The 18,214-nt window shown below is 31.8% G+C and overlaps 1 protein-coding gene and 1 long non-coding RNA gene across 2 annotated transcripts; both read left to right on the top strand.

The window, feature by feature from the left end:
• Window positions 1–1,395: 1,395 nt before the first annotated feature.
• On the top strand, window positions 1,396–13,471 carry LOC125877278 (replication protein A 70 kDa DNA-binding subunit B-like). Its single transcript, XM_049558621.1, has 10 exons — window positions 1,396–1,457; window positions 2,933–2,989; window positions 4,310–4,346; window positions 9,056–9,209; window positions 9,372–9,651; window positions 9,762–9,849; window positions 12,597–12,718; window positions 12,804–12,897; window positions 13,058–13,184; window positions 13,271–13,471. Exons 6-10 carry the CDS (start codon window positions 9,839–9,841, stop codon window positions 13,469–13,471), a joined length of 555 nt encoding a protein of 184 aa, XP_049414578.1. The 5' UTR covers window positions 1,396–1,457; window positions 2,933–2,989; window positions 4,310–4,346; window positions 9,056–9,209; window positions 9,372–9,651; window positions 9,762–9,838.
• Window positions 13,472–13,563: 92 nt separating this feature from the next.
• LOC125877871 (uncharacterized) lies at window positions 13,564–15,353 on the top strand. Its single transcript, XR_007447639.1, has 2 exons — window positions 13,564–13,678; window positions 15,231–15,353. It is a non-coding gene; the product is annotated as an uncharacterized LOC125877871 (long non-coding RNA).
• The last annotated feature ends 2,861 nt before the right edge of the window (window positions 15,354–18,214 follow it).

Genomic DNA, 18,214 nt, shown 5'->3' on the forward strand with positions numbered 1-18,214 from the left:
ATATCTATCATTATTTTCATAATATACATGGGTGAATATTATTTTGGACTCAAAAGCATTTTCTCTAATTCACATTTGTACGGTTCCAGACATACTAGAATATATAAATATGTTTCAAATCATATATTTATATAAAAGAGAACCCTAGGCCCGCTTACGTGGCGCCACCACAAGCAATAATTTCTTTTTAAATTTATTTATTTCCAAAAATACCATTCCTTTTTCATGAAAAGATGTGACTTTTATGAAAAGTTGTCCTTTTTATGAACAATTGCGACTTTTATGAAAAATTGTGACTTTTATGAAAGGTTGTGACCTTCCTAAAGGGTTGTAACTTTTTCAAAGAGTTGTGACATTTCCGATAAGGCACAATAATCATTTGTTCACACTACCCTTTTTGTCTATAAATAAAGAAATTTCCTCTCATTTTAAAACAAAGAAAATTCTATACTTCTTTTTCATCTTTTGCACAATTAAATATTCGTGTATTTTGCTCCTGTTGAGTGTCTCATTGACACCATTGTTTTTGTGTCAATACACTTGTGAATAAAATCGTTCTATCCTGAAAGGATCTATTCCTTTAAACCTCGGGTACTAGAGGGAATAGTTTCTTTAAGGGGGCATTGTGCATTCAGTGGGCTCAATTTTTTCTTTTCCGTTTCATTCTATTGTTGTAGATCCTGGTATATTTTTTACAGTCATTAATTTATGCTTATGATATTAATTGTTGTTTTTGAGTACATGTTTTAAACTTTATTGGTTATGTTTTTGTAAAGTTATTGTTATAACTTATAAGTATTTGTTAGTACAGATAAAAATTATTTATTTATTAGAAAATTTAATATCTCATGTTGATGCTCATCTAATTTCCCAAAAATATCAAATAGGTGTGTAACTTAGCACACCGTGCCAAGTTTGGGCTTCTTATCCAACTATACACTGGCAACAAAAAAAAATTCAACAAACTTAATGTATTGATATTGTATAAATAATATATAATTGTACATATATATATATATATATATATATATATATATATATATATATATTTCTATTATATAGAAATGTGAAGTGGAGGACGACCAGTGGCAAAATTGTAAATATATGTTCATTTAAAGGGCAAATTGTTCAAGCATACCACAAGGTGGCCGTTCTTTTCATTCAAGATATTTTGTCCTTTTTTAATTACGTGGCTGCCTCATATCCACAAATTAGAAAAAACCTGTTACTCCTGACCAATGGCACTTCAGCAAATTTGACTTTATATAAGGGCAAAAAGGTAATTACGTCATGAGATTAAAGTGGACTCTGGAAGTATCGATTTCTCTCTAGAAGTATCAGTTTCTCTTTCTTCTCCCAAGAGAACAAATAAACAGACGCCAATAACTTGTAGAACTCGACGAATGACGACAAACAACAATTTTCTCTTCGTCTTCTCTTCATCCCTGTGACTCCAGGTATGCTTTCCATTCAAAATTTGCTCAAATTTATTTTTGTTTTCTTACGTCTTCCAATTTTATTCGTCAACCTTTGTTAATCGCTCTCTTTATTCTCTTTACAAACACAACTGCCTCAATAAAGATATTAGCAGACATTGGAGTTTGGGCATCACATTTTTCTACAGGAAAGAGTATTTAAGCTTCAATAGTATTCTTCCAATAATGTGAGTGAACCTATACAAAAATCATATGTAAATAGTCTTAACCTGTTAATGGAACAAATCTCAGAAGGAATATTCCCTGTCAAGTTATTTCCGCCAAGGCTTAAGGATGTAAGACCGGTCATGTGAACTGAATATATCATATCCTATTGTATATTATGCTCCGTGGAAGTGTTATTATGATACACTTATTTTTGTGTTTTACGAGATGAGTTAGCATGTTTATTCTCTCAAAATTTCTCCCCTTCTTTGCCCGACCCCTTTTTGAGGTGAGGGCAAAGGGGTGATAGAAACCATTTCTTCTGAGGGTAGATTAGATTAGCAATTTATCTCTTTCTGGTCTTGAGTAGCCTTTATGTTCTAGCAAAGTCTATGGTTTGCTATCAGCTATGATATACAGATAACATACCGGTTTAATGACTGCAGTTTGTGGTGGTGGGTATGGGGTTGGGAGGTAAGTGGTTGGGCTAGATAGATAAATCGTACGACATAAAATGATCTTTAGATTTTCTTGAATTTAGTCGTTAGTTTTCTCTCTCCACCCACTTACATTGTCGAGGGTGGCTCTTCCAACCCCAACCTATAATTGCTATTTATATAAGCATTCTGCATATGAATATACAAGCACAATGAATGCTTCTTTCTTCTCATGCTACAAATATGGGGAAGTTCATTGTTGGTGAAAAAGTTGTATATCAAGGAAGAGTTTAGCACTAATATTTTTCACTTTAGCTCGAAAAGAGTGTAGTGTTTTTTCTGGAAGTTTAGGCAAGGCGTTGGTTCTTAGTTTCTAATTCACATCGTCTGGTATCTTGACATAGGTTAGATAGCTGAATGAGTTGTAAGTTGTTTTCTTATTGCCTGATATAGGGCTTGAATCCAAGCGAACTTTTAAAAGAGTTGAGTTAATACTTGATAGTATGGTGAACTTACAGAAATGTCAATGACAACATACATTGTTAATGTATGCTATGGGAGAATAGAAATCAAATTCTTGGAGCATAAACCTGAAAGGATACTTAATAACCTGATTTCAGTATGAGCTTTAGAAATATGATCAACATGCTTCATAGTAAAGAAATAGTGATTCATCAAGGGTATAATTGTCATTCTGCTTTGATATTTAATTTATTTTTTATGTATAAAATATAATAGTTTACTTGTCTATTAAATCCCTTCCACGTGGCTGAATATTGAACACACAATTACAAAATATCTTGTATCTAGAAATTTCCATCATACCTTTAAATAATTCATCTTCTCTTCTCACAGATAGTTCATCTTCCTGGTATATCAAGTGTGTTTAGTCTTCTGACCTTCCAATTTTAGGTAAGTTCTACATCAATTTTTTGGTCCTTCTCTCATATATGTATCTTTTTCTTTTTTTTCTTACTCATATAGCTACTAAAATTTAAATGAGGAAACAACTTAACTATTTTTTCTTTTACTAATGAAGAGTAAAAAATTGACATACTACTTCAACATTTCTACCGCAACATATTATTATCCATCATTTGTAGATTACATCTCAGTCTGAAAATCTATGGAGACACCCTAACACACCAACACAGCAAGGAGATAACAACAATTATGCCCAAGTCTCAAACATGTAAGGTCGGCTATATGAATCCTCATTAACCACGTTAGAAAATAACAATATTATGGTGTGCTGAAAGCTATGTTGCATAGGCTCTTCACTTTGAATGTCGCACACATGTCGGAAGTGCGTTTTACCAACTAGTGTTAAAAAAAAATTAAAAAAAAATAGAGTGCATAATCAGAAAGTATAATTGTTATGTTGATTACAGAAAAACATGATGATACTGAAATAGCCAGAAACCATTGAAACAAGCTCTTTATAGACTAATGTCATTGAGACCTCATCATGTGAAGCAAGTATAAACTTTGTATTAGCATTCTAAATTATTAATAAACAACTAAAGTTTAAATGAGGAAACAACTTAACTAGTTTTTCTTTTAATAATGAAGAGTAAAAAATTGATATACTACTTCAACATTTTTGCCGCAACATATTATTATCCATCATTTGTAGACGACATTTCACTCTGAAAATCTATGGAGACACCCTAACACACCAATACAGCAGGGAGATAACAACAATTATGCCCAAGTCTCAAACATGTAAGGTCGGCTATATGAATCCTCATTAACCACATTAGAAAATAACAATATTACGATGTGTTGAAAGCTATGTTGCATAGGCTCTTCACTTTGAATGTCGCACACATGTCGGATTTTACAAAAATATACTACATTTGGAGAATTTGACATGCGCCCACCGACATTTTTAAAGAGTTCAATCAACATAGTTTGAAAGTACATTGTTGCAAAATGCGCACTTTCTTTTTTTCTTAATGTCATAGAAACCTTGCAACTTTGTTCTTTTGTTCCAATACATGGATTTCACAATAGTTCTTGTTTGCTATTCTCTAATTATCAATTATTTAGACTTAAATGAAACAAAAGAACTATGTGTTGTTTGTTACTATTCTAATTCCATATTCTCTACTGCATTACTATTTAAATCAGCCTTACATTTTTAGCATTTTTAAATTTTGTTTTTCCTATTATACATGTCTATTATATTAGATCTAATTTAATATATGGTTTGAAATTTTAACTTTACAGAATTTCCACCTGTGTTTCACTTTTCTCTCAGTGTGTGGTAAGTATTACTCAACTAATTCCTTATTTAAAATTATTACTATTATTTACCAGATAATTATTTTGTCTAATATTATTTTGATCCCAAAGATGTTAAGTAATATAAACCATAAAAATGTGCATGCTTTTCAAAAATCAAATGCGGATAGAAATGCTAGGAGACGTGAACTATACAGATTGATGCCACCTGAGAAAAAAGAGATTCTTCTAGCTCGCTGTCGAGCAAAGAGAGCTGAAATGAGAAAACATAACTTATCTAAAAGTTCAATGAATAATAATTTGGCGACTGAATCATCTTCTAATTCCACCATGGTTTCTGTTGCACAAAGTTCTAATCTTATGAGAGAACCCATGTTGCTCCTATCATAAATAGATAGTACTATGCCATCAAAAACTAATTATATCAAATGAAAAGAAGTATCAAATTGTCAATTTGGTAAAGCCATAAGATTTGAATATGAACCGCCTGCATTTTGTTGTAGCAATGGTTCTGTTCAATTAACTTCACATGAGATTCCAATAGAATTAAAAAACCTTTATTTGGAAAATACAGAGCTATCAAAACATTTTAGAACTTATATTAGAACGTACAATAATATATTTGCTTTCACATCTCTTGGGGTAACTTATGACAAAGAACTAGCAAAAAAAAATGGTATTTATACTTTTCGGGTTCAAGGTCAGATGTATCATTTCATCGATGACTTGATTCCTACCGATAAAAAAGGAAAAAATCTTCAATTATATTTCCTTGATAGTGAAAATGAATTAAGAAATCGAATGGCATGTTCAAATAAATTAAATGAGTATGTTGTGAGAACTCTAATGGAAATATTAAAAATTAATCCATACTCTATGTTTTTAAAATCTTTAGTAGATGTTCCACAACTATCTGATTTTTATATTGCACTTAAGTGTGATTCTGGCTTAGATCAGCGTATATATAACTTACCAATAGTATCAGAAGTTGCAGGAATATGGGTAGAACAAGATATTACTAATTCTATTCCTACACCACATATTCAAATATATACAAAAAGTGATACAAGTCAATTGGCAAATTATTATTACGGTTGTTATGATCCATTGCAATATCCATTGCTATTTCCATATGGTCAAGGTGGATGGCATTGTGGTATTAAGAAAATTAAGTGTTCTTCAAAAACGTCAACACAAGTATATTGCGAACAAGAACAACTACCAAGTATAAAAAATATGTGTTCAATAGATGGACTGCTTAACATGGAAGCCAAAGTTATGCTAAAAGAAAAGCACAAACAAGGCACTATTTCTTGTCGTGAATATTATTGGTACAAACTTCAAATAAGAGATGATGAAAATATAGTCTTACATGCTAGAAGATTATTCCAACAATATGTAGTAGATGAATGGATAAAAATTGAAAGCCAGCGATTAGACTTTGCTTCTTTTAATCACAATTTAATTAGAACTGATGTATTAGATGGAATTTTGGATGTTTTACGTAAGGGGGAAAGAGAAGCTTCACATATAGGAAAACAACGCATACTTCTACTTAGCTTTACTGGAGGTCCAAGAGATATGCGTAGACGATATATGGATGCTATTGCATTAGTGCAACGTTTTGGAAAACCTGATATATTTTTGACTATAACTTGTAATCCTTCTTGGCCTGAAATAGAAGAAAAACTTATATCAACTGATGAGGTACAAAATAGGCCTGATCTGGTTAGTAGAGTGTTTAGAGCAAAAGTAGAAGAATTAAAAAATGATATAATGAAAAGGCATATATTTGGTAAAGTTGCAGCATTTATGTATACAATAGAATTTCAAAAACGAGGACTTCCCCATGCTTATTTTCTTATTATACTAAATGATAATTACAAATTACTAACTCCAGAAGCATATGATCGATTTGTATGTGCTGAAATACCAGATGAAAATATATATCCCTATTTATACTCACTTGTTACACAACACATGATGCATGGTCCTTGTGGTAATTTGAATCCAACAAATTCTTGTATGAAGAAAAAAGGACGTTGTAAAAATAAGTATCCTAAAGAGTTTGTAGAACAAACAACTAAAGGAAAAAATTCATACCCAATTTATAGAAGGCGAAATATAGGAAAAAGTGTGAAAATTAGAGGACACTTTCTTGATAACTCATGGGTTGTTCCTTACAATCCATATTTACTTTGTAAATTCAACTGCCATATAAATGTAGAGATTTGTTCGGATATAAAAGTTGTTAAGTACATTTATAAATACATTTGTAAAGGACATGATAAAATAACATTTCATATACAGACTAATGATGTAAACCTAGAGATAGATGAAATAAAAGAATATCAATCTACTAGGTAGGTATCACCACCTGAAGCTGCATGGAGAATATTCGCTTTTCCTCTTAGCGAAATGAGTCCAAGTGTATATCATCTACAACTACATCTTGATGGACAACAACTTGTTTCCTTCAAAAGTACCGACAACATTAGTAAAATTGCAAGTAATCCCATGATAAGAAAAACAATGTTAACTGAATTTTTTTTAATGAATAAATCAAACAAAGAAGCTATAGACCTAAATTTACTATATCGTGAATTTCCAGAACATTTTGTATGGTCAACAACAAATAAAATGTGGACACGTCGTAAACGAGGTTATGTTATTGGACGTGTAGTGACATGCCATCCAATCGAAGGAGAAAGATACTATCTTAGACTTCTTTTAATGAACGTAAGAGGGCCAAAATCATATAAAGATCTGCGAACTGTAAATGGAGTACAATATAATTCATTTAGAGAAGCTGCAGAAAAAAGAGAACTATTACTTTGTGATAATAATTTGGTAGAATGCATGTCTGAAGCTGCAAGTTATCAAATGCCATCCAGTTTAAGACAATTATTTGCTATGTTATTGATTTATTATAATCCAACAAATCCTAGAGAATTATGGGAAAGATTTGAAAATTCAATGTCTGAAGATTTCAAAAAAAGTTCAAACTTAAATGTAAGAGAAATACGTTATAAAGTATTAAATTACTTTAATGATGTTCTTCATTCAATGGGTCGTGACATTAATGAATTTGAACTAATATCAGAATATATCAAACCTTCATCAATAGCAAGAGAAGCTAAAGAAGTTCATTACAAAAGAAATATCATTGTTAGTGAGGAAGATTTATTATTAAAAAATAAATTAAACACTGAACAGAGAATGGCTTACAATATTATTCTTGATAGAGTATTGTCAAATAAATTTGGGGCATTCTTTATTGATGGTCCTGGTGGAACTGGTAAAAGTTTTTTATATCGTGCTTTATTAGCTACAGTAAGACACAAGGGATTTATAGCTTTAGCAACTGCAAGTTCTGGTGTTGCAGCTTCACTTCTTCCCGGAGATCGAACTGCTCATTCTCGATTTAAAATTCCTATTGATGTCAATGAAAATTTTACTTGCAATATTAGTAAACAAAGTTCACTAACATCTTTAATACGAGATGCATGATTAATTGTGTTAGATGAAATTTCAATGGCAAAAAAGAAAATGGTTGAAGCATTTGACTTGCTTTTAAGAGATCTAATGGAAACAAATACGTTATTTGGTGGTAAAATAGTTATTTTTAGTGGTGATTTCAGACAAACTCTTCTTGTTGTTCGTAGTGGAGAAAAAGAAGATTTTATTCGTGAAAGTTTATTGTGTTCTGAAATTTGGAATCAACTTGAAAAATTACAGTTATCGAAGAATATGCGTGCAACTAAAGATCCTGAATTTTGTGAATATTTAATGAGAATTGGTGATGGAAAAGAAAAAACAAATGACCATGGAAAAATTGAAATTCCTCATTCCCTCATTATTCCTTTTACTTCTGAAAAAGAATCTCTAAATCTTCTCTTTAGAAATACTTATCTTGATTTATACACATGTTGTACAAAAACTTCGTTTATTACTTCTCGTGCTATTCTAACAACTAAAAATGATTTTGTTGATGAAATAAATGACATGTTGATCTCTCAATTTCCAAACACTGAAAAAGTGTATATTGCTATAGATGAAACTATTGATCCAAAGGATCAAAGTGAATATGAAGATTTCTTACACACTTTAAATCCTACTGGTTTACCTCCATACAAATTAACTTTGAAGAAAAATTGTCCAATTATGTTATTAAAAAATTTAAATCCTTCTGAAGGTTTATGCAATGGGACGCTGTTAATATGTAATGATTTTAAACCTCATGTTATTAGTGCAACAATATTTAGCGGTGATTTTAAAAATACACATGTATTTATTCCACGAATACCACTCATGACTTCAGAAGATGAAAATTGCCTCTTCCTTTTAAGAGAACACAATTTCCTGTACGATTATGTTTTGCCATGACTATAAATGAAGCTCAAGGACAGACATTAGATTTTGTTGGTATATATTTACGAGAACCTGTCTTCTCTCATGGACAATTGTATGTTGCTTTATCAAGAGCAACAAGTTCTCACAATGTTAAAGTATTAATTAGACCACCTATAATTGATGAAAATGATGATCATTCAACATATAATGTTGTCTATAATGAAATTATTGAAAAGGCCTTTTCTTGAACTTTGTGCTTTAATTTGCAATGGTAAATCTCATATATATTTTTTATTTTTTTGTTTATGTATATTATAATATTGCTTTCATTATACATTTACCTTTAACTTATCCTCTTATAATGTATTTTAATTGCAGATATTTCAACATGGCACAAAGATATACCATCAATATGATCACTCCCGATACTAAAGATTGGACCTGTAAAGTCCAAGTTGTTGATAAAAGTCGACCAAGGGACAACAAAGATAAAACCACAAAATACCAAGTCTTAGTTTTGCAAGATGAAGAGGTATTTATTTTTATTAATATATTATTGATTTTAAAAACCTAACTTTAATTGCATTAACTAAATAATCCATCATTTTATAATTTTACTTTAATAACATGAAAATAATAAGATAACTTTTAAATTTTACACAACTAATCAAACTTTCTACAAATTCTTTTATAGGAGAATCAAGTTCAAGCCACTATTTTCAGTACCGATATAACATATTTTGAAAAAGAATTTGCTCCTTTCAAGACTTACTTGGTATCTGTTGCACATGTGAAATTACCACCTCTTGGATACGAAAATCCACTTAACAAATTCATTTGGACACTCGATAAAAACACCATTGTTGAACCAGTTGAAGAGGTCAAGCCTCCAGAGGATCCATTACCACCACCAACATGACTAACTCTTACCACATTTTACACTTTTGAGTATCAATCCAAAGAATTTGAATTTGGTATTTATAAATTTATTTAATTATTATTATTCAAATAAAATCTAATTGTTAATATAATAGAATATTTCTCATGATCTAATTATTCTTTCTTTATTTTTGTTTAATGCAAGATGTACTTGCCATTGTCATTAATGGTAGTCCTTCAACAAAGACTGCAACTGGAAAACGAATTCAAGAGTTTATTGTCATGGACAAGCTGTAAGTATATATATATCTATAGAATATCGCTCTTGTCATTTATTTTCATATCTAATTACTTGTTTTCGGTCTNTCCTTTCCTGCATCTTTCTTTCTATCCATAGGTCGGCTTCGCGCAGATAGATCTTTGCCGGGGGAGATTGGTGCCCCTTGAGGTATGCCCTTCCGGTGGGTTGTTCCTTTATCTGTCTTTTCCATCCAGTGCCCGCACTGCGTCAGAAAATCTTCGTCTTCGATCTCTCTTCGCAACGCATTTTAAGGGCTAAGACTTTCTCTCGACATCTTTCTTTTATTTAAGTCATTGATCTCATATCTATAAGCAGGGGGGTCTGCGTTCACTATTAAGCCTACGCCCGTCCATTCCTTTCAAGCTTGATCCTTCCCTTAGACTCGTTACCTTGTTCGACTGAACTCGTTGGTTCCGCGTTGGTCGTAACCCGGTTCGAGAACCTTCTCTCATAGATTCCCTTCACCAAGTCATCGCCAGCAATCAGCTCTTATCCCTTGGTGTCAAAGGGCGAGTTCCTTTCTTGTCTTGCCCAAAAACTTTCTTTATTCTCATTGGAGAAAGACTCTCCCGCGGCAAGGTTTTACACATAGGGCCAGCTGCTTTCTTTATCTCGCTTGCCCTTAGTCCGTTTAGCGCCTTTCGGTTGGGGTCCGCCCTGGGGGTTAGGTTAGACCGCTTGGGTCTTTTTTCGTCTATCGAAGGCAGTCAACGTGTCAGCCATTCTTCCCCCATTAGACTTGTCAATCCTTTGCTCTTTTTCCTTCTCTCTTCCAGTTCTCCCCCTCTACTTTATTTGACAGAGGCGGAGAATACCACTTTATCAATAACAAGAAAAAAGTAGCAATTCCGTTTCAAATTGCTTAATAATAGAATTTTAAATGCAGAAAATAAAATATATATTGTTACTATTTGTATTTTTTTGGAATGCACAAAGAGATCTGTTTATAGTAGTAATATATATATATATATATATATATATATATATATATATCATGACCAAAATATTCAACCAACAAGCTGACAATGAGATTATATATAAGTGAGAAAAGATTCTCCAATTGATGACCGAATTGAATGGTATCTATAGAAAAATCACATATTGTCAAACATGTAAACGTTATATGTTTAGCATTTATTTACCTCCTCTTGGTTGTAAACCTGTTTGTGACCCGTACATGTAAACCTGCTTGTATACGAAATTTGCCGTGTGATGAATAAATTGTTTATGTCTTGTGAGTCTATGACGAATACACTGTCTGTATATTTGTTATTCATGCTTTAACAAGTTATTTTAGCGCATATTCTCAGACAAAGCTGGCCATGATGGCCTAATAGATTATGTTAGAAAAATATCAATGACTTCAAAGAATGTCCCTCAAACATATAGTTTTATGTCATCATCTACGTGAATACTTAAATATAACAAATATAATGAACCCCTAAACAAGGATAATGAGACAAAAGTATAATAAAAAGAAAGAAGCAGGAATAGAAGTACATTATTACTGCTCTTACACTAAAGAACATTAAGCTGACTATGAGATTATATATAAGTGAGAAAAGATTCTCCAATTGATCACCAAATTGAATGGTAACTATAGAAAAGTCACATATTGTCAAACATGTAAACTTTATATGTTTACCATTTATTTACCTCTTCTTGGTTGTAAACCTGCTTGTGACCCATACATGTATAGACCATCATACACCAACTCCATAATTGTTGAAAACTATATTAGTGCACCACTTGTGGTTTCTTTGGCCATATGTTTGAATTTTGATCTTCACCATTGTATCTCCAAAGTCATTTCATCAGTATGTCAGTAAATGCAGTCCATCATGCTCTCTGCTTAGTTAAGAAGTTTTTCAATTAACAAGATGATATTTTTTGCCTTCTTTAGTACCCTTCCATAAGTAGTCTCAACGTTGTGTGCTCCTCTGACTCCTTACCTTTTTCAGCAATCGTTAGCAATTCTGTATGCATAGCATATACATCATTAGCTTTCTGTTCTACCACCATTTTTGGTTCATCAGGATCACTTTGCGACTGAAGGCAATACTCAAGATTCCATAGCACTGAAACCATTGAAGGATGATCAGTTCTGTGATCAGACAAACAACTGACTGTTGTATTGATGAATTGCTTCAAACATTCTTTTATAATCTCATTTTTAATACATGCATCCATAAGTTTGTTGGTAATATTTTTCCTATGACAGTGTAAAGCCCAATCTGCTAGACTGACTAGTTCCTTTGGCAAAAGGTAATGACCATAGCCATCCTGCATCCAATAAAACTCTTGGACAAGATTTCACCATAGGACTTGTGCTCAACAAAGTACCAATTCCTCCACATAGTAACAATCACAAGCTCATTGCAGCCACATTCACAGCCAGCCTTAGCTTGTAATTTGGTATAAATGCAGCATTAAAAATGGGCACAATGATACCCAACGAAAATGAAATAGCCGACGCTACTGCTGCCTGGAAGGAATTTGGCAAATGTTCCTCCTTATCTTTTTCATGTTCTTGGTTCTGTCCTCAAGTTTCTTTGTCTATCTTCATTTGATTTTGTTGTATGTCTAATTGAGAGTACACTGAGACAAACTCTAGGCCATTCTTGGTATTTGTTACTAATAATCTGACTTGAATTTTATTATTTATAATGTTTTTACAATATCACATATCTTCTGTGACTTTATTTTAATATTTGAAAATATCCTTCAAATCATATGCAGGAAAAAACCAATAAAACTGACACTTTGGGAGGATTTCATTGATCATGAGGGAGTTAAACTTTTCAACCAACTTCATGATTACCCGATCATTCTTGCTAGGAGAATTGGGAAATCATCTTCAGGTAAAAGTGCAAATAAATTTATTTTTTTCTTTTTGAAAAATATATGACATGATGAAACTAAAATTACATATTCAAATGCACGTAGGAATGTCAAATAGATTTGTTGGTTTGACAAGCAAATTCAATACAACAATTGAAATCAATCCTCCATATCCACAGGCTGCCGAATTAAGGACGTGGTAATATACATTTTTATTTAATGCATCGAAATTCTAAAATATTTTGAGATATAAAACACATCTTTAATCTTATTACAATCACAAAGTTTTAAAATTTCACTTTTATTTCTTTTTTCCTAATCTTTCTTCAAGACATTTTCATAATTTTACTTGGTTATAGGATCAAAACAATTGAAACAAAGCTTGTTGCTTATAAGATGAAAAGTACAACTCCAATAGGCTCTATTATGTTGATTCCATTTGAGGATGAGGTTATATCTGTGGCTAACATCCAAGCACAACCTCCGGTAACAACAACAAGTATATTATTCTATTTTTTAAAATTTTTTTATTTTACAGTAAAAAAAAAATATTTGGTATATTGAATTTGAAGGGACAAGTATTTAATGTTGAGGCTGAATTGTCCCTTGCAAGTAAGGATCAACGCTTTAGTGTGTTGGCATGCTCAAATTGTAAGCAATTGATCACGAGATATAACGTCCGAAGGGAAATCTACTGCACAAGTTGTCACCAATCCACACACCTTATTCCTAGGTATATTTGCTCTTCTTCAAAATTAATAATAACTAATTAAAAAGATTTATTTTCTATTTTCAAAGAAATAAATGTCTTAACTAACCATTATTTTTTTAATTCTTTCATTGATTATCAAAACATATGTCAATTTGAAGTTACTATTAAGGACAACAACGGTTTTGCAACAGCTATTGTTTTGGATGAAATTGCAGAGAAAATGTTGCACCTCACTTCAGAAGAGATTTATGAAATTTGCTTCATCAAGGTACATATCACTATTTTATCACAAAATACTCACAAAGAACTTGTTGTGATTTTGTATTTTCATTGTTTCTTATTTCTACTCTTGAACACAAGGTTCAACTCTCCCTCAATATCTCCTATAAAGTCTGCCCATTGGCTTATAACAGTTAAGCGAAACTAATTATCAATTACTTATTTTAACATTACTAACCCAAAGAAATTCACGTACTATGTTATTCTCTAAAGGATCACTATGTAACCATAAATAAAGACGACAATTACATACAAAAGTTTTCACTTTAACCATTAAATTGGGAAGATATAACACAAAACAATAATGACATCAACTTTAGACATAAAAAAGAACAACTAGAAATTTGAGAAAAAAAGCAAAAGACATTGTAGATTGAGAGTGATTTTAATATAAAAACAAGTGAACTCACAGATGAATAAAACTTCCATCTTTTTACAAAAGAGTTTCATTAGCAATTATTACTTATGAGCTACTTGCATCCTACTTCTTGAACATATGACTTCCTTAACTTGAAAAGGATACTATAACTCTATAAGCTTAGAACTCTAGCATGAAAGAATTTGTAATAAAGATCTATTTTTATGTATCATGTAAGTTGTAAAAACTTTTATAGTAGGAACATGTGATTCTAGGTCATGCCTTAACTCTAAAAGAGGTTTTAACTTTACATACTTTGGGTGTATCTCTTACATTATGTCGTCAACGTCTCCTTCTGTAAAGTGTTCTTTGTACTCTTTTCAATCAAAATTTCATATCTTATGTTCGTGTTTCTTTTCTCTAGCACCTAACTTATACTTTTTCTTATCTGTTTATAGTCAACTTTCTTTATAAAAATAGGAAAAATGCATAAGTACCCCCCCAGCCTATGCCCGGAATTCCAAAGACACACCTAACCTTTACTAAGGTCCTATTACCCCCCCCCCCAAACTTATTTTATATGTAATATTCTACCCCTTTTTTGCCTACATGGCACTATCTGGTGGGCCCAGCGCATGTTGACAAAATTTTCAAGGATAGTGCCACGTAGGCTGAAAAGGGGTAGAATGTTATAGATAAATTAAGTTCGGGGGGGGGGGGTAATAGGACCTTAGTAAAGGTTAGGTGTGTCTCTGGGATTTTGGGTATAGGCTGGGGGGGTACTTGTGCATTTTCCCATAAAAATATTATCATTGTATATATTTTTTTGACTTTTATCCATCTCACATGGTTACCCATTGGCTGAGTGTTTTGTACATAAACTGTCATGCATATCTACCACAATAGGTGTGCCGTTTTAGAACTGTTGCATGTTAACTCCGATTGGTTGAAAGACCTTTAATATTGAATTTCAGTTCAGATGTAAATACATAAACATAGAGATATTGATTTTCCTTTAAAAACAACTTTAATATTAATTGTTGTTCATCATCTTTTTTTATGCTAAAAATATTCAATCTCTTTCTATTTGTCTGTTCACTTTATTTTCTTATTATTATACATATAAAATATAAAATATTAATGATTTTGTTATTATTAATCAAATTTTTTTCATCTTTTTCAGAAAGAAACATTATCGCTCCAAAATGTGGAAGATCAATTGAACGACAAGATATTCAACATTCAAATGAAAAGGCTATTTACAAAAAAAATGGATGCAACACAAAAATTATTCATTTTGTCTTACCTGGAGAAACAAGATGTAATTCATAAACCAATGACATCTACGACTGTCAATGTTACAGATGCGAAAAAGCGCACAATTGAACATCTTAGTTCAGGGAAAAAAGAATATCCAAGCATGGCAAATAAATATAATCCTTCCACCCACAAACATAGCATGGAAATGAAAAATCCTCCCATGAAAACGAATTAAAAGGTATTTAAATTATTTTGTACATCGTTTATAATTTCATCTTTGCAATTGACTAATATAAATAAGATTTACTTATCTTTGAATTTTTTTTCTTTGAATTCGATTTAGTCTCTAGACACATTATCTTTTATTATTTTGAATTGCAGTTGGAACACTTTTGTTGTGGTTCTCGAAACGGTCATTTTTTGCACTCTTTTGCTGCTGCCATTGAATGCCGTGTTTTGCAAGCTTCTGATGTTGCTATGTGGATGCCTTGTGTTCCTCTTCTTTTGTGGAAATTGAAAATATTATCTCCTGTGATAGCAGGTTAGTTAAAAGTTATCTTTTTACAACTACTTCTTTTACTTAAATGAAAATATATTCTTTCTGGTATTATAATGATTGTTATGCTGATGGCTTACATTAAAAATATGGGAACGCTTTTCGATTCTGCCTTTTTATCATTTTTACCTTCTGGCAGATAAAGTTTGTGTAATTGTTTCTTCACATGCAATTGCACAACCACTTTTTCATCACTGCTCAGGTATATAAATTTCCAACATATACCTAACATGCCCACACTGGTTGGAGGTGTAACCCTGTCCTAAGTCCCAACGTTAAAATTGTCAAAAGAATCTTACAAGACCTTGTTAACTTTGAATAAAAATACGGTTTGTCAAAAAATTAAAACATACAAACACCAGAGGTTTGTTCACTTCTTCACGCGATGAGAAAATGGTTACAAAATTTTAGTTACATTTCCAACTCCTCATGTTTCTACAATTTCTTGTCATAAATCTTCTTAAGAAATGGCCTTTGCACCGAAGGCCATGCTACTTTTAAGATGCTAATTTGTTTATTGCTTTTAAAAATGCCCAGTTTGCATTCACTGCGGTCAGAGCGAAGCAGCTGCTTCATGTTTATTATTTAATGTGCTTGCATATCAATAGGATTTTTGAAGAATCATTGGTTTGGAAAGTTCACACATGATGTGGTTCTTCAAAGGAAGGGGTGAATGTCACACAGTTATTCCTTCCAATGCTAGCTTTCAATTCTGTTTGCTTTCCTTTAACAAGAAATATGAACTCCCCATCAGTGCTTAGCAGTTGCTTCCTCACATTCCTATAGAATCTTTTTTGTTAGCTTGGAGCCTTGGACTATAAACATGTCAATGAGTCTGCTAGAAGCCTGCTTAATCAGAAATAAAATGTTGCAAGTCGAAGATCTTGAAAATTTTAAGCGACAGAGGTACCACCTGCCCCCCATCTCCGGGTTCAAAAAATCTTGCTATAACCTTTTGTTATAAAATTCCTATCCACACCAGGCCCCACCTGTGAAATTGCACTGGGTATGTTGTTGTTGAGAAGGAAAAAATATGTAAGTTTGTTGAAAGTTAAATGGCTTGGCCATACGATTTATAGTGCTTCTATTATTAGAGTTACATGGTTTGCTGCTGTGTTTAGTGCCTATTGTAAAGTTAGATTGTATTATTTATAGATCCTAGACTTGCTAACAGATATATCATGTGTTGTATAACTTAATGTGATTCTGTGCTGACATTTAATCCCTCATTTTGAATGTAACAGGTGATTTTGATCAAAGATGGTCCAGAAGATCGAAGCATGAAAAATGCATATATTTTTGTCTAATTTAAAATATTATGTAAATCTATGTAATTAGCACTCCCACATATGGAAATGTTAAACTATGTAAGTATCTCAGTTCAACAATCAGTAGTATGACATTTACATGAATATGTAATGAACAAATTTGGCAGCTATAATGTGTTTAAATTAGTAATTTTCTCATTGCAATATAATTTAAGTCCATTATAAATTATACGTTGCAACCATGCGGTTACTCCATCCATTACTGCCACTACTTTTCTAAATTTCATATGCTATTGTTTTAAATCGAATGTGCAGGGAAAGTAGCCACAATGTCTTTTCGCTAACATGTATTTGTATGTATGATTGGTATTAACAATTGAAGAGTATTTAATGAATACCTGTCTGTAGTAAAGTTGTTTGTGGAATGGGAGAAATTAGTTGTATTATTGCACTTTAAAGTTCATGTGTTTTATTCGGGATATGAAGATTGGTAAATCGAGGAACTTATCAGATGGGTTCCGAGTTATGTTTGTTATAACTATTGCAACGGGGATATATGCTGTGATCACTAGCTTAAAGCCTGCAATTTCGAAGTTATTGCCAAGTTTGTTGAGTTTAATTGAAATGGTGATTTTTTTGTTGTTACCAATCGTCGTCCCGTTGTTTGAGAGTATGAAAGAACATTGGCATAGAAAATGTTGGATAAGGAGAGATCCAAGGATATGTGATTTGAGTAAATTAGAGGAAGATATTAAAACACCAGAAGAGGTAATTCATTGTGGGGTTAAAGAGGATAAATATGGCCACATGTATATAGTACATATATATTGCTATGAAAATCAAAGTTAATTATAGCAAATTGTTTTAAATAGTACTTTTTTATTCATTTAATTTTTAAAGAATAACAACGAACTGTGCTTTACAAGTAGATTTTCTGTCGTGCATTTAATATCTATGTAATAATAATCGATCACCTTCTTATAATATATATATTCATAAACTTTGCACAAGGATACTAAATTATGAATGTTTGCCCAACTTAATATATATTGAACTAATTGTTGAAACTTGAAAGAAAAATAA

Source organism: Solanum stenotomum, chromosome 9 (assembly GCF_019186545.1).
Source record: "Solanum stenotomum isolate F172 chromosome 9, ASM1918654v1, whole genome shotgun sequence".
Taxonomy (NCBI): domain Eukaryota; kingdom Viridiplantae; phylum Streptophyta; class Magnoliopsida; order Solanales; family Solanaceae; genus Solanum; species Solanum stenotomum.

What these genes read in the sequence shown, in the direction of transcription:
- LOC125877278 (XM_049558621.1), top strand. An exon ending in GCTGCCGAATTAAGGACGTG is followed by an intron (nt 12,898 to 13,057) that starts GTAATATACATT and finishes ACTTGGTTATAG; the next exon opens with GATCAAAACAATTGAAACAA. An exon ending in ACATCCAAGCACAACCTCCG is followed by an intron (nt 13,185 to 13,270) that starts GTAACAACAACA and finishes TTGAATTTGAAG; the next exon opens with GGACAAGTATTTAATGTTGA.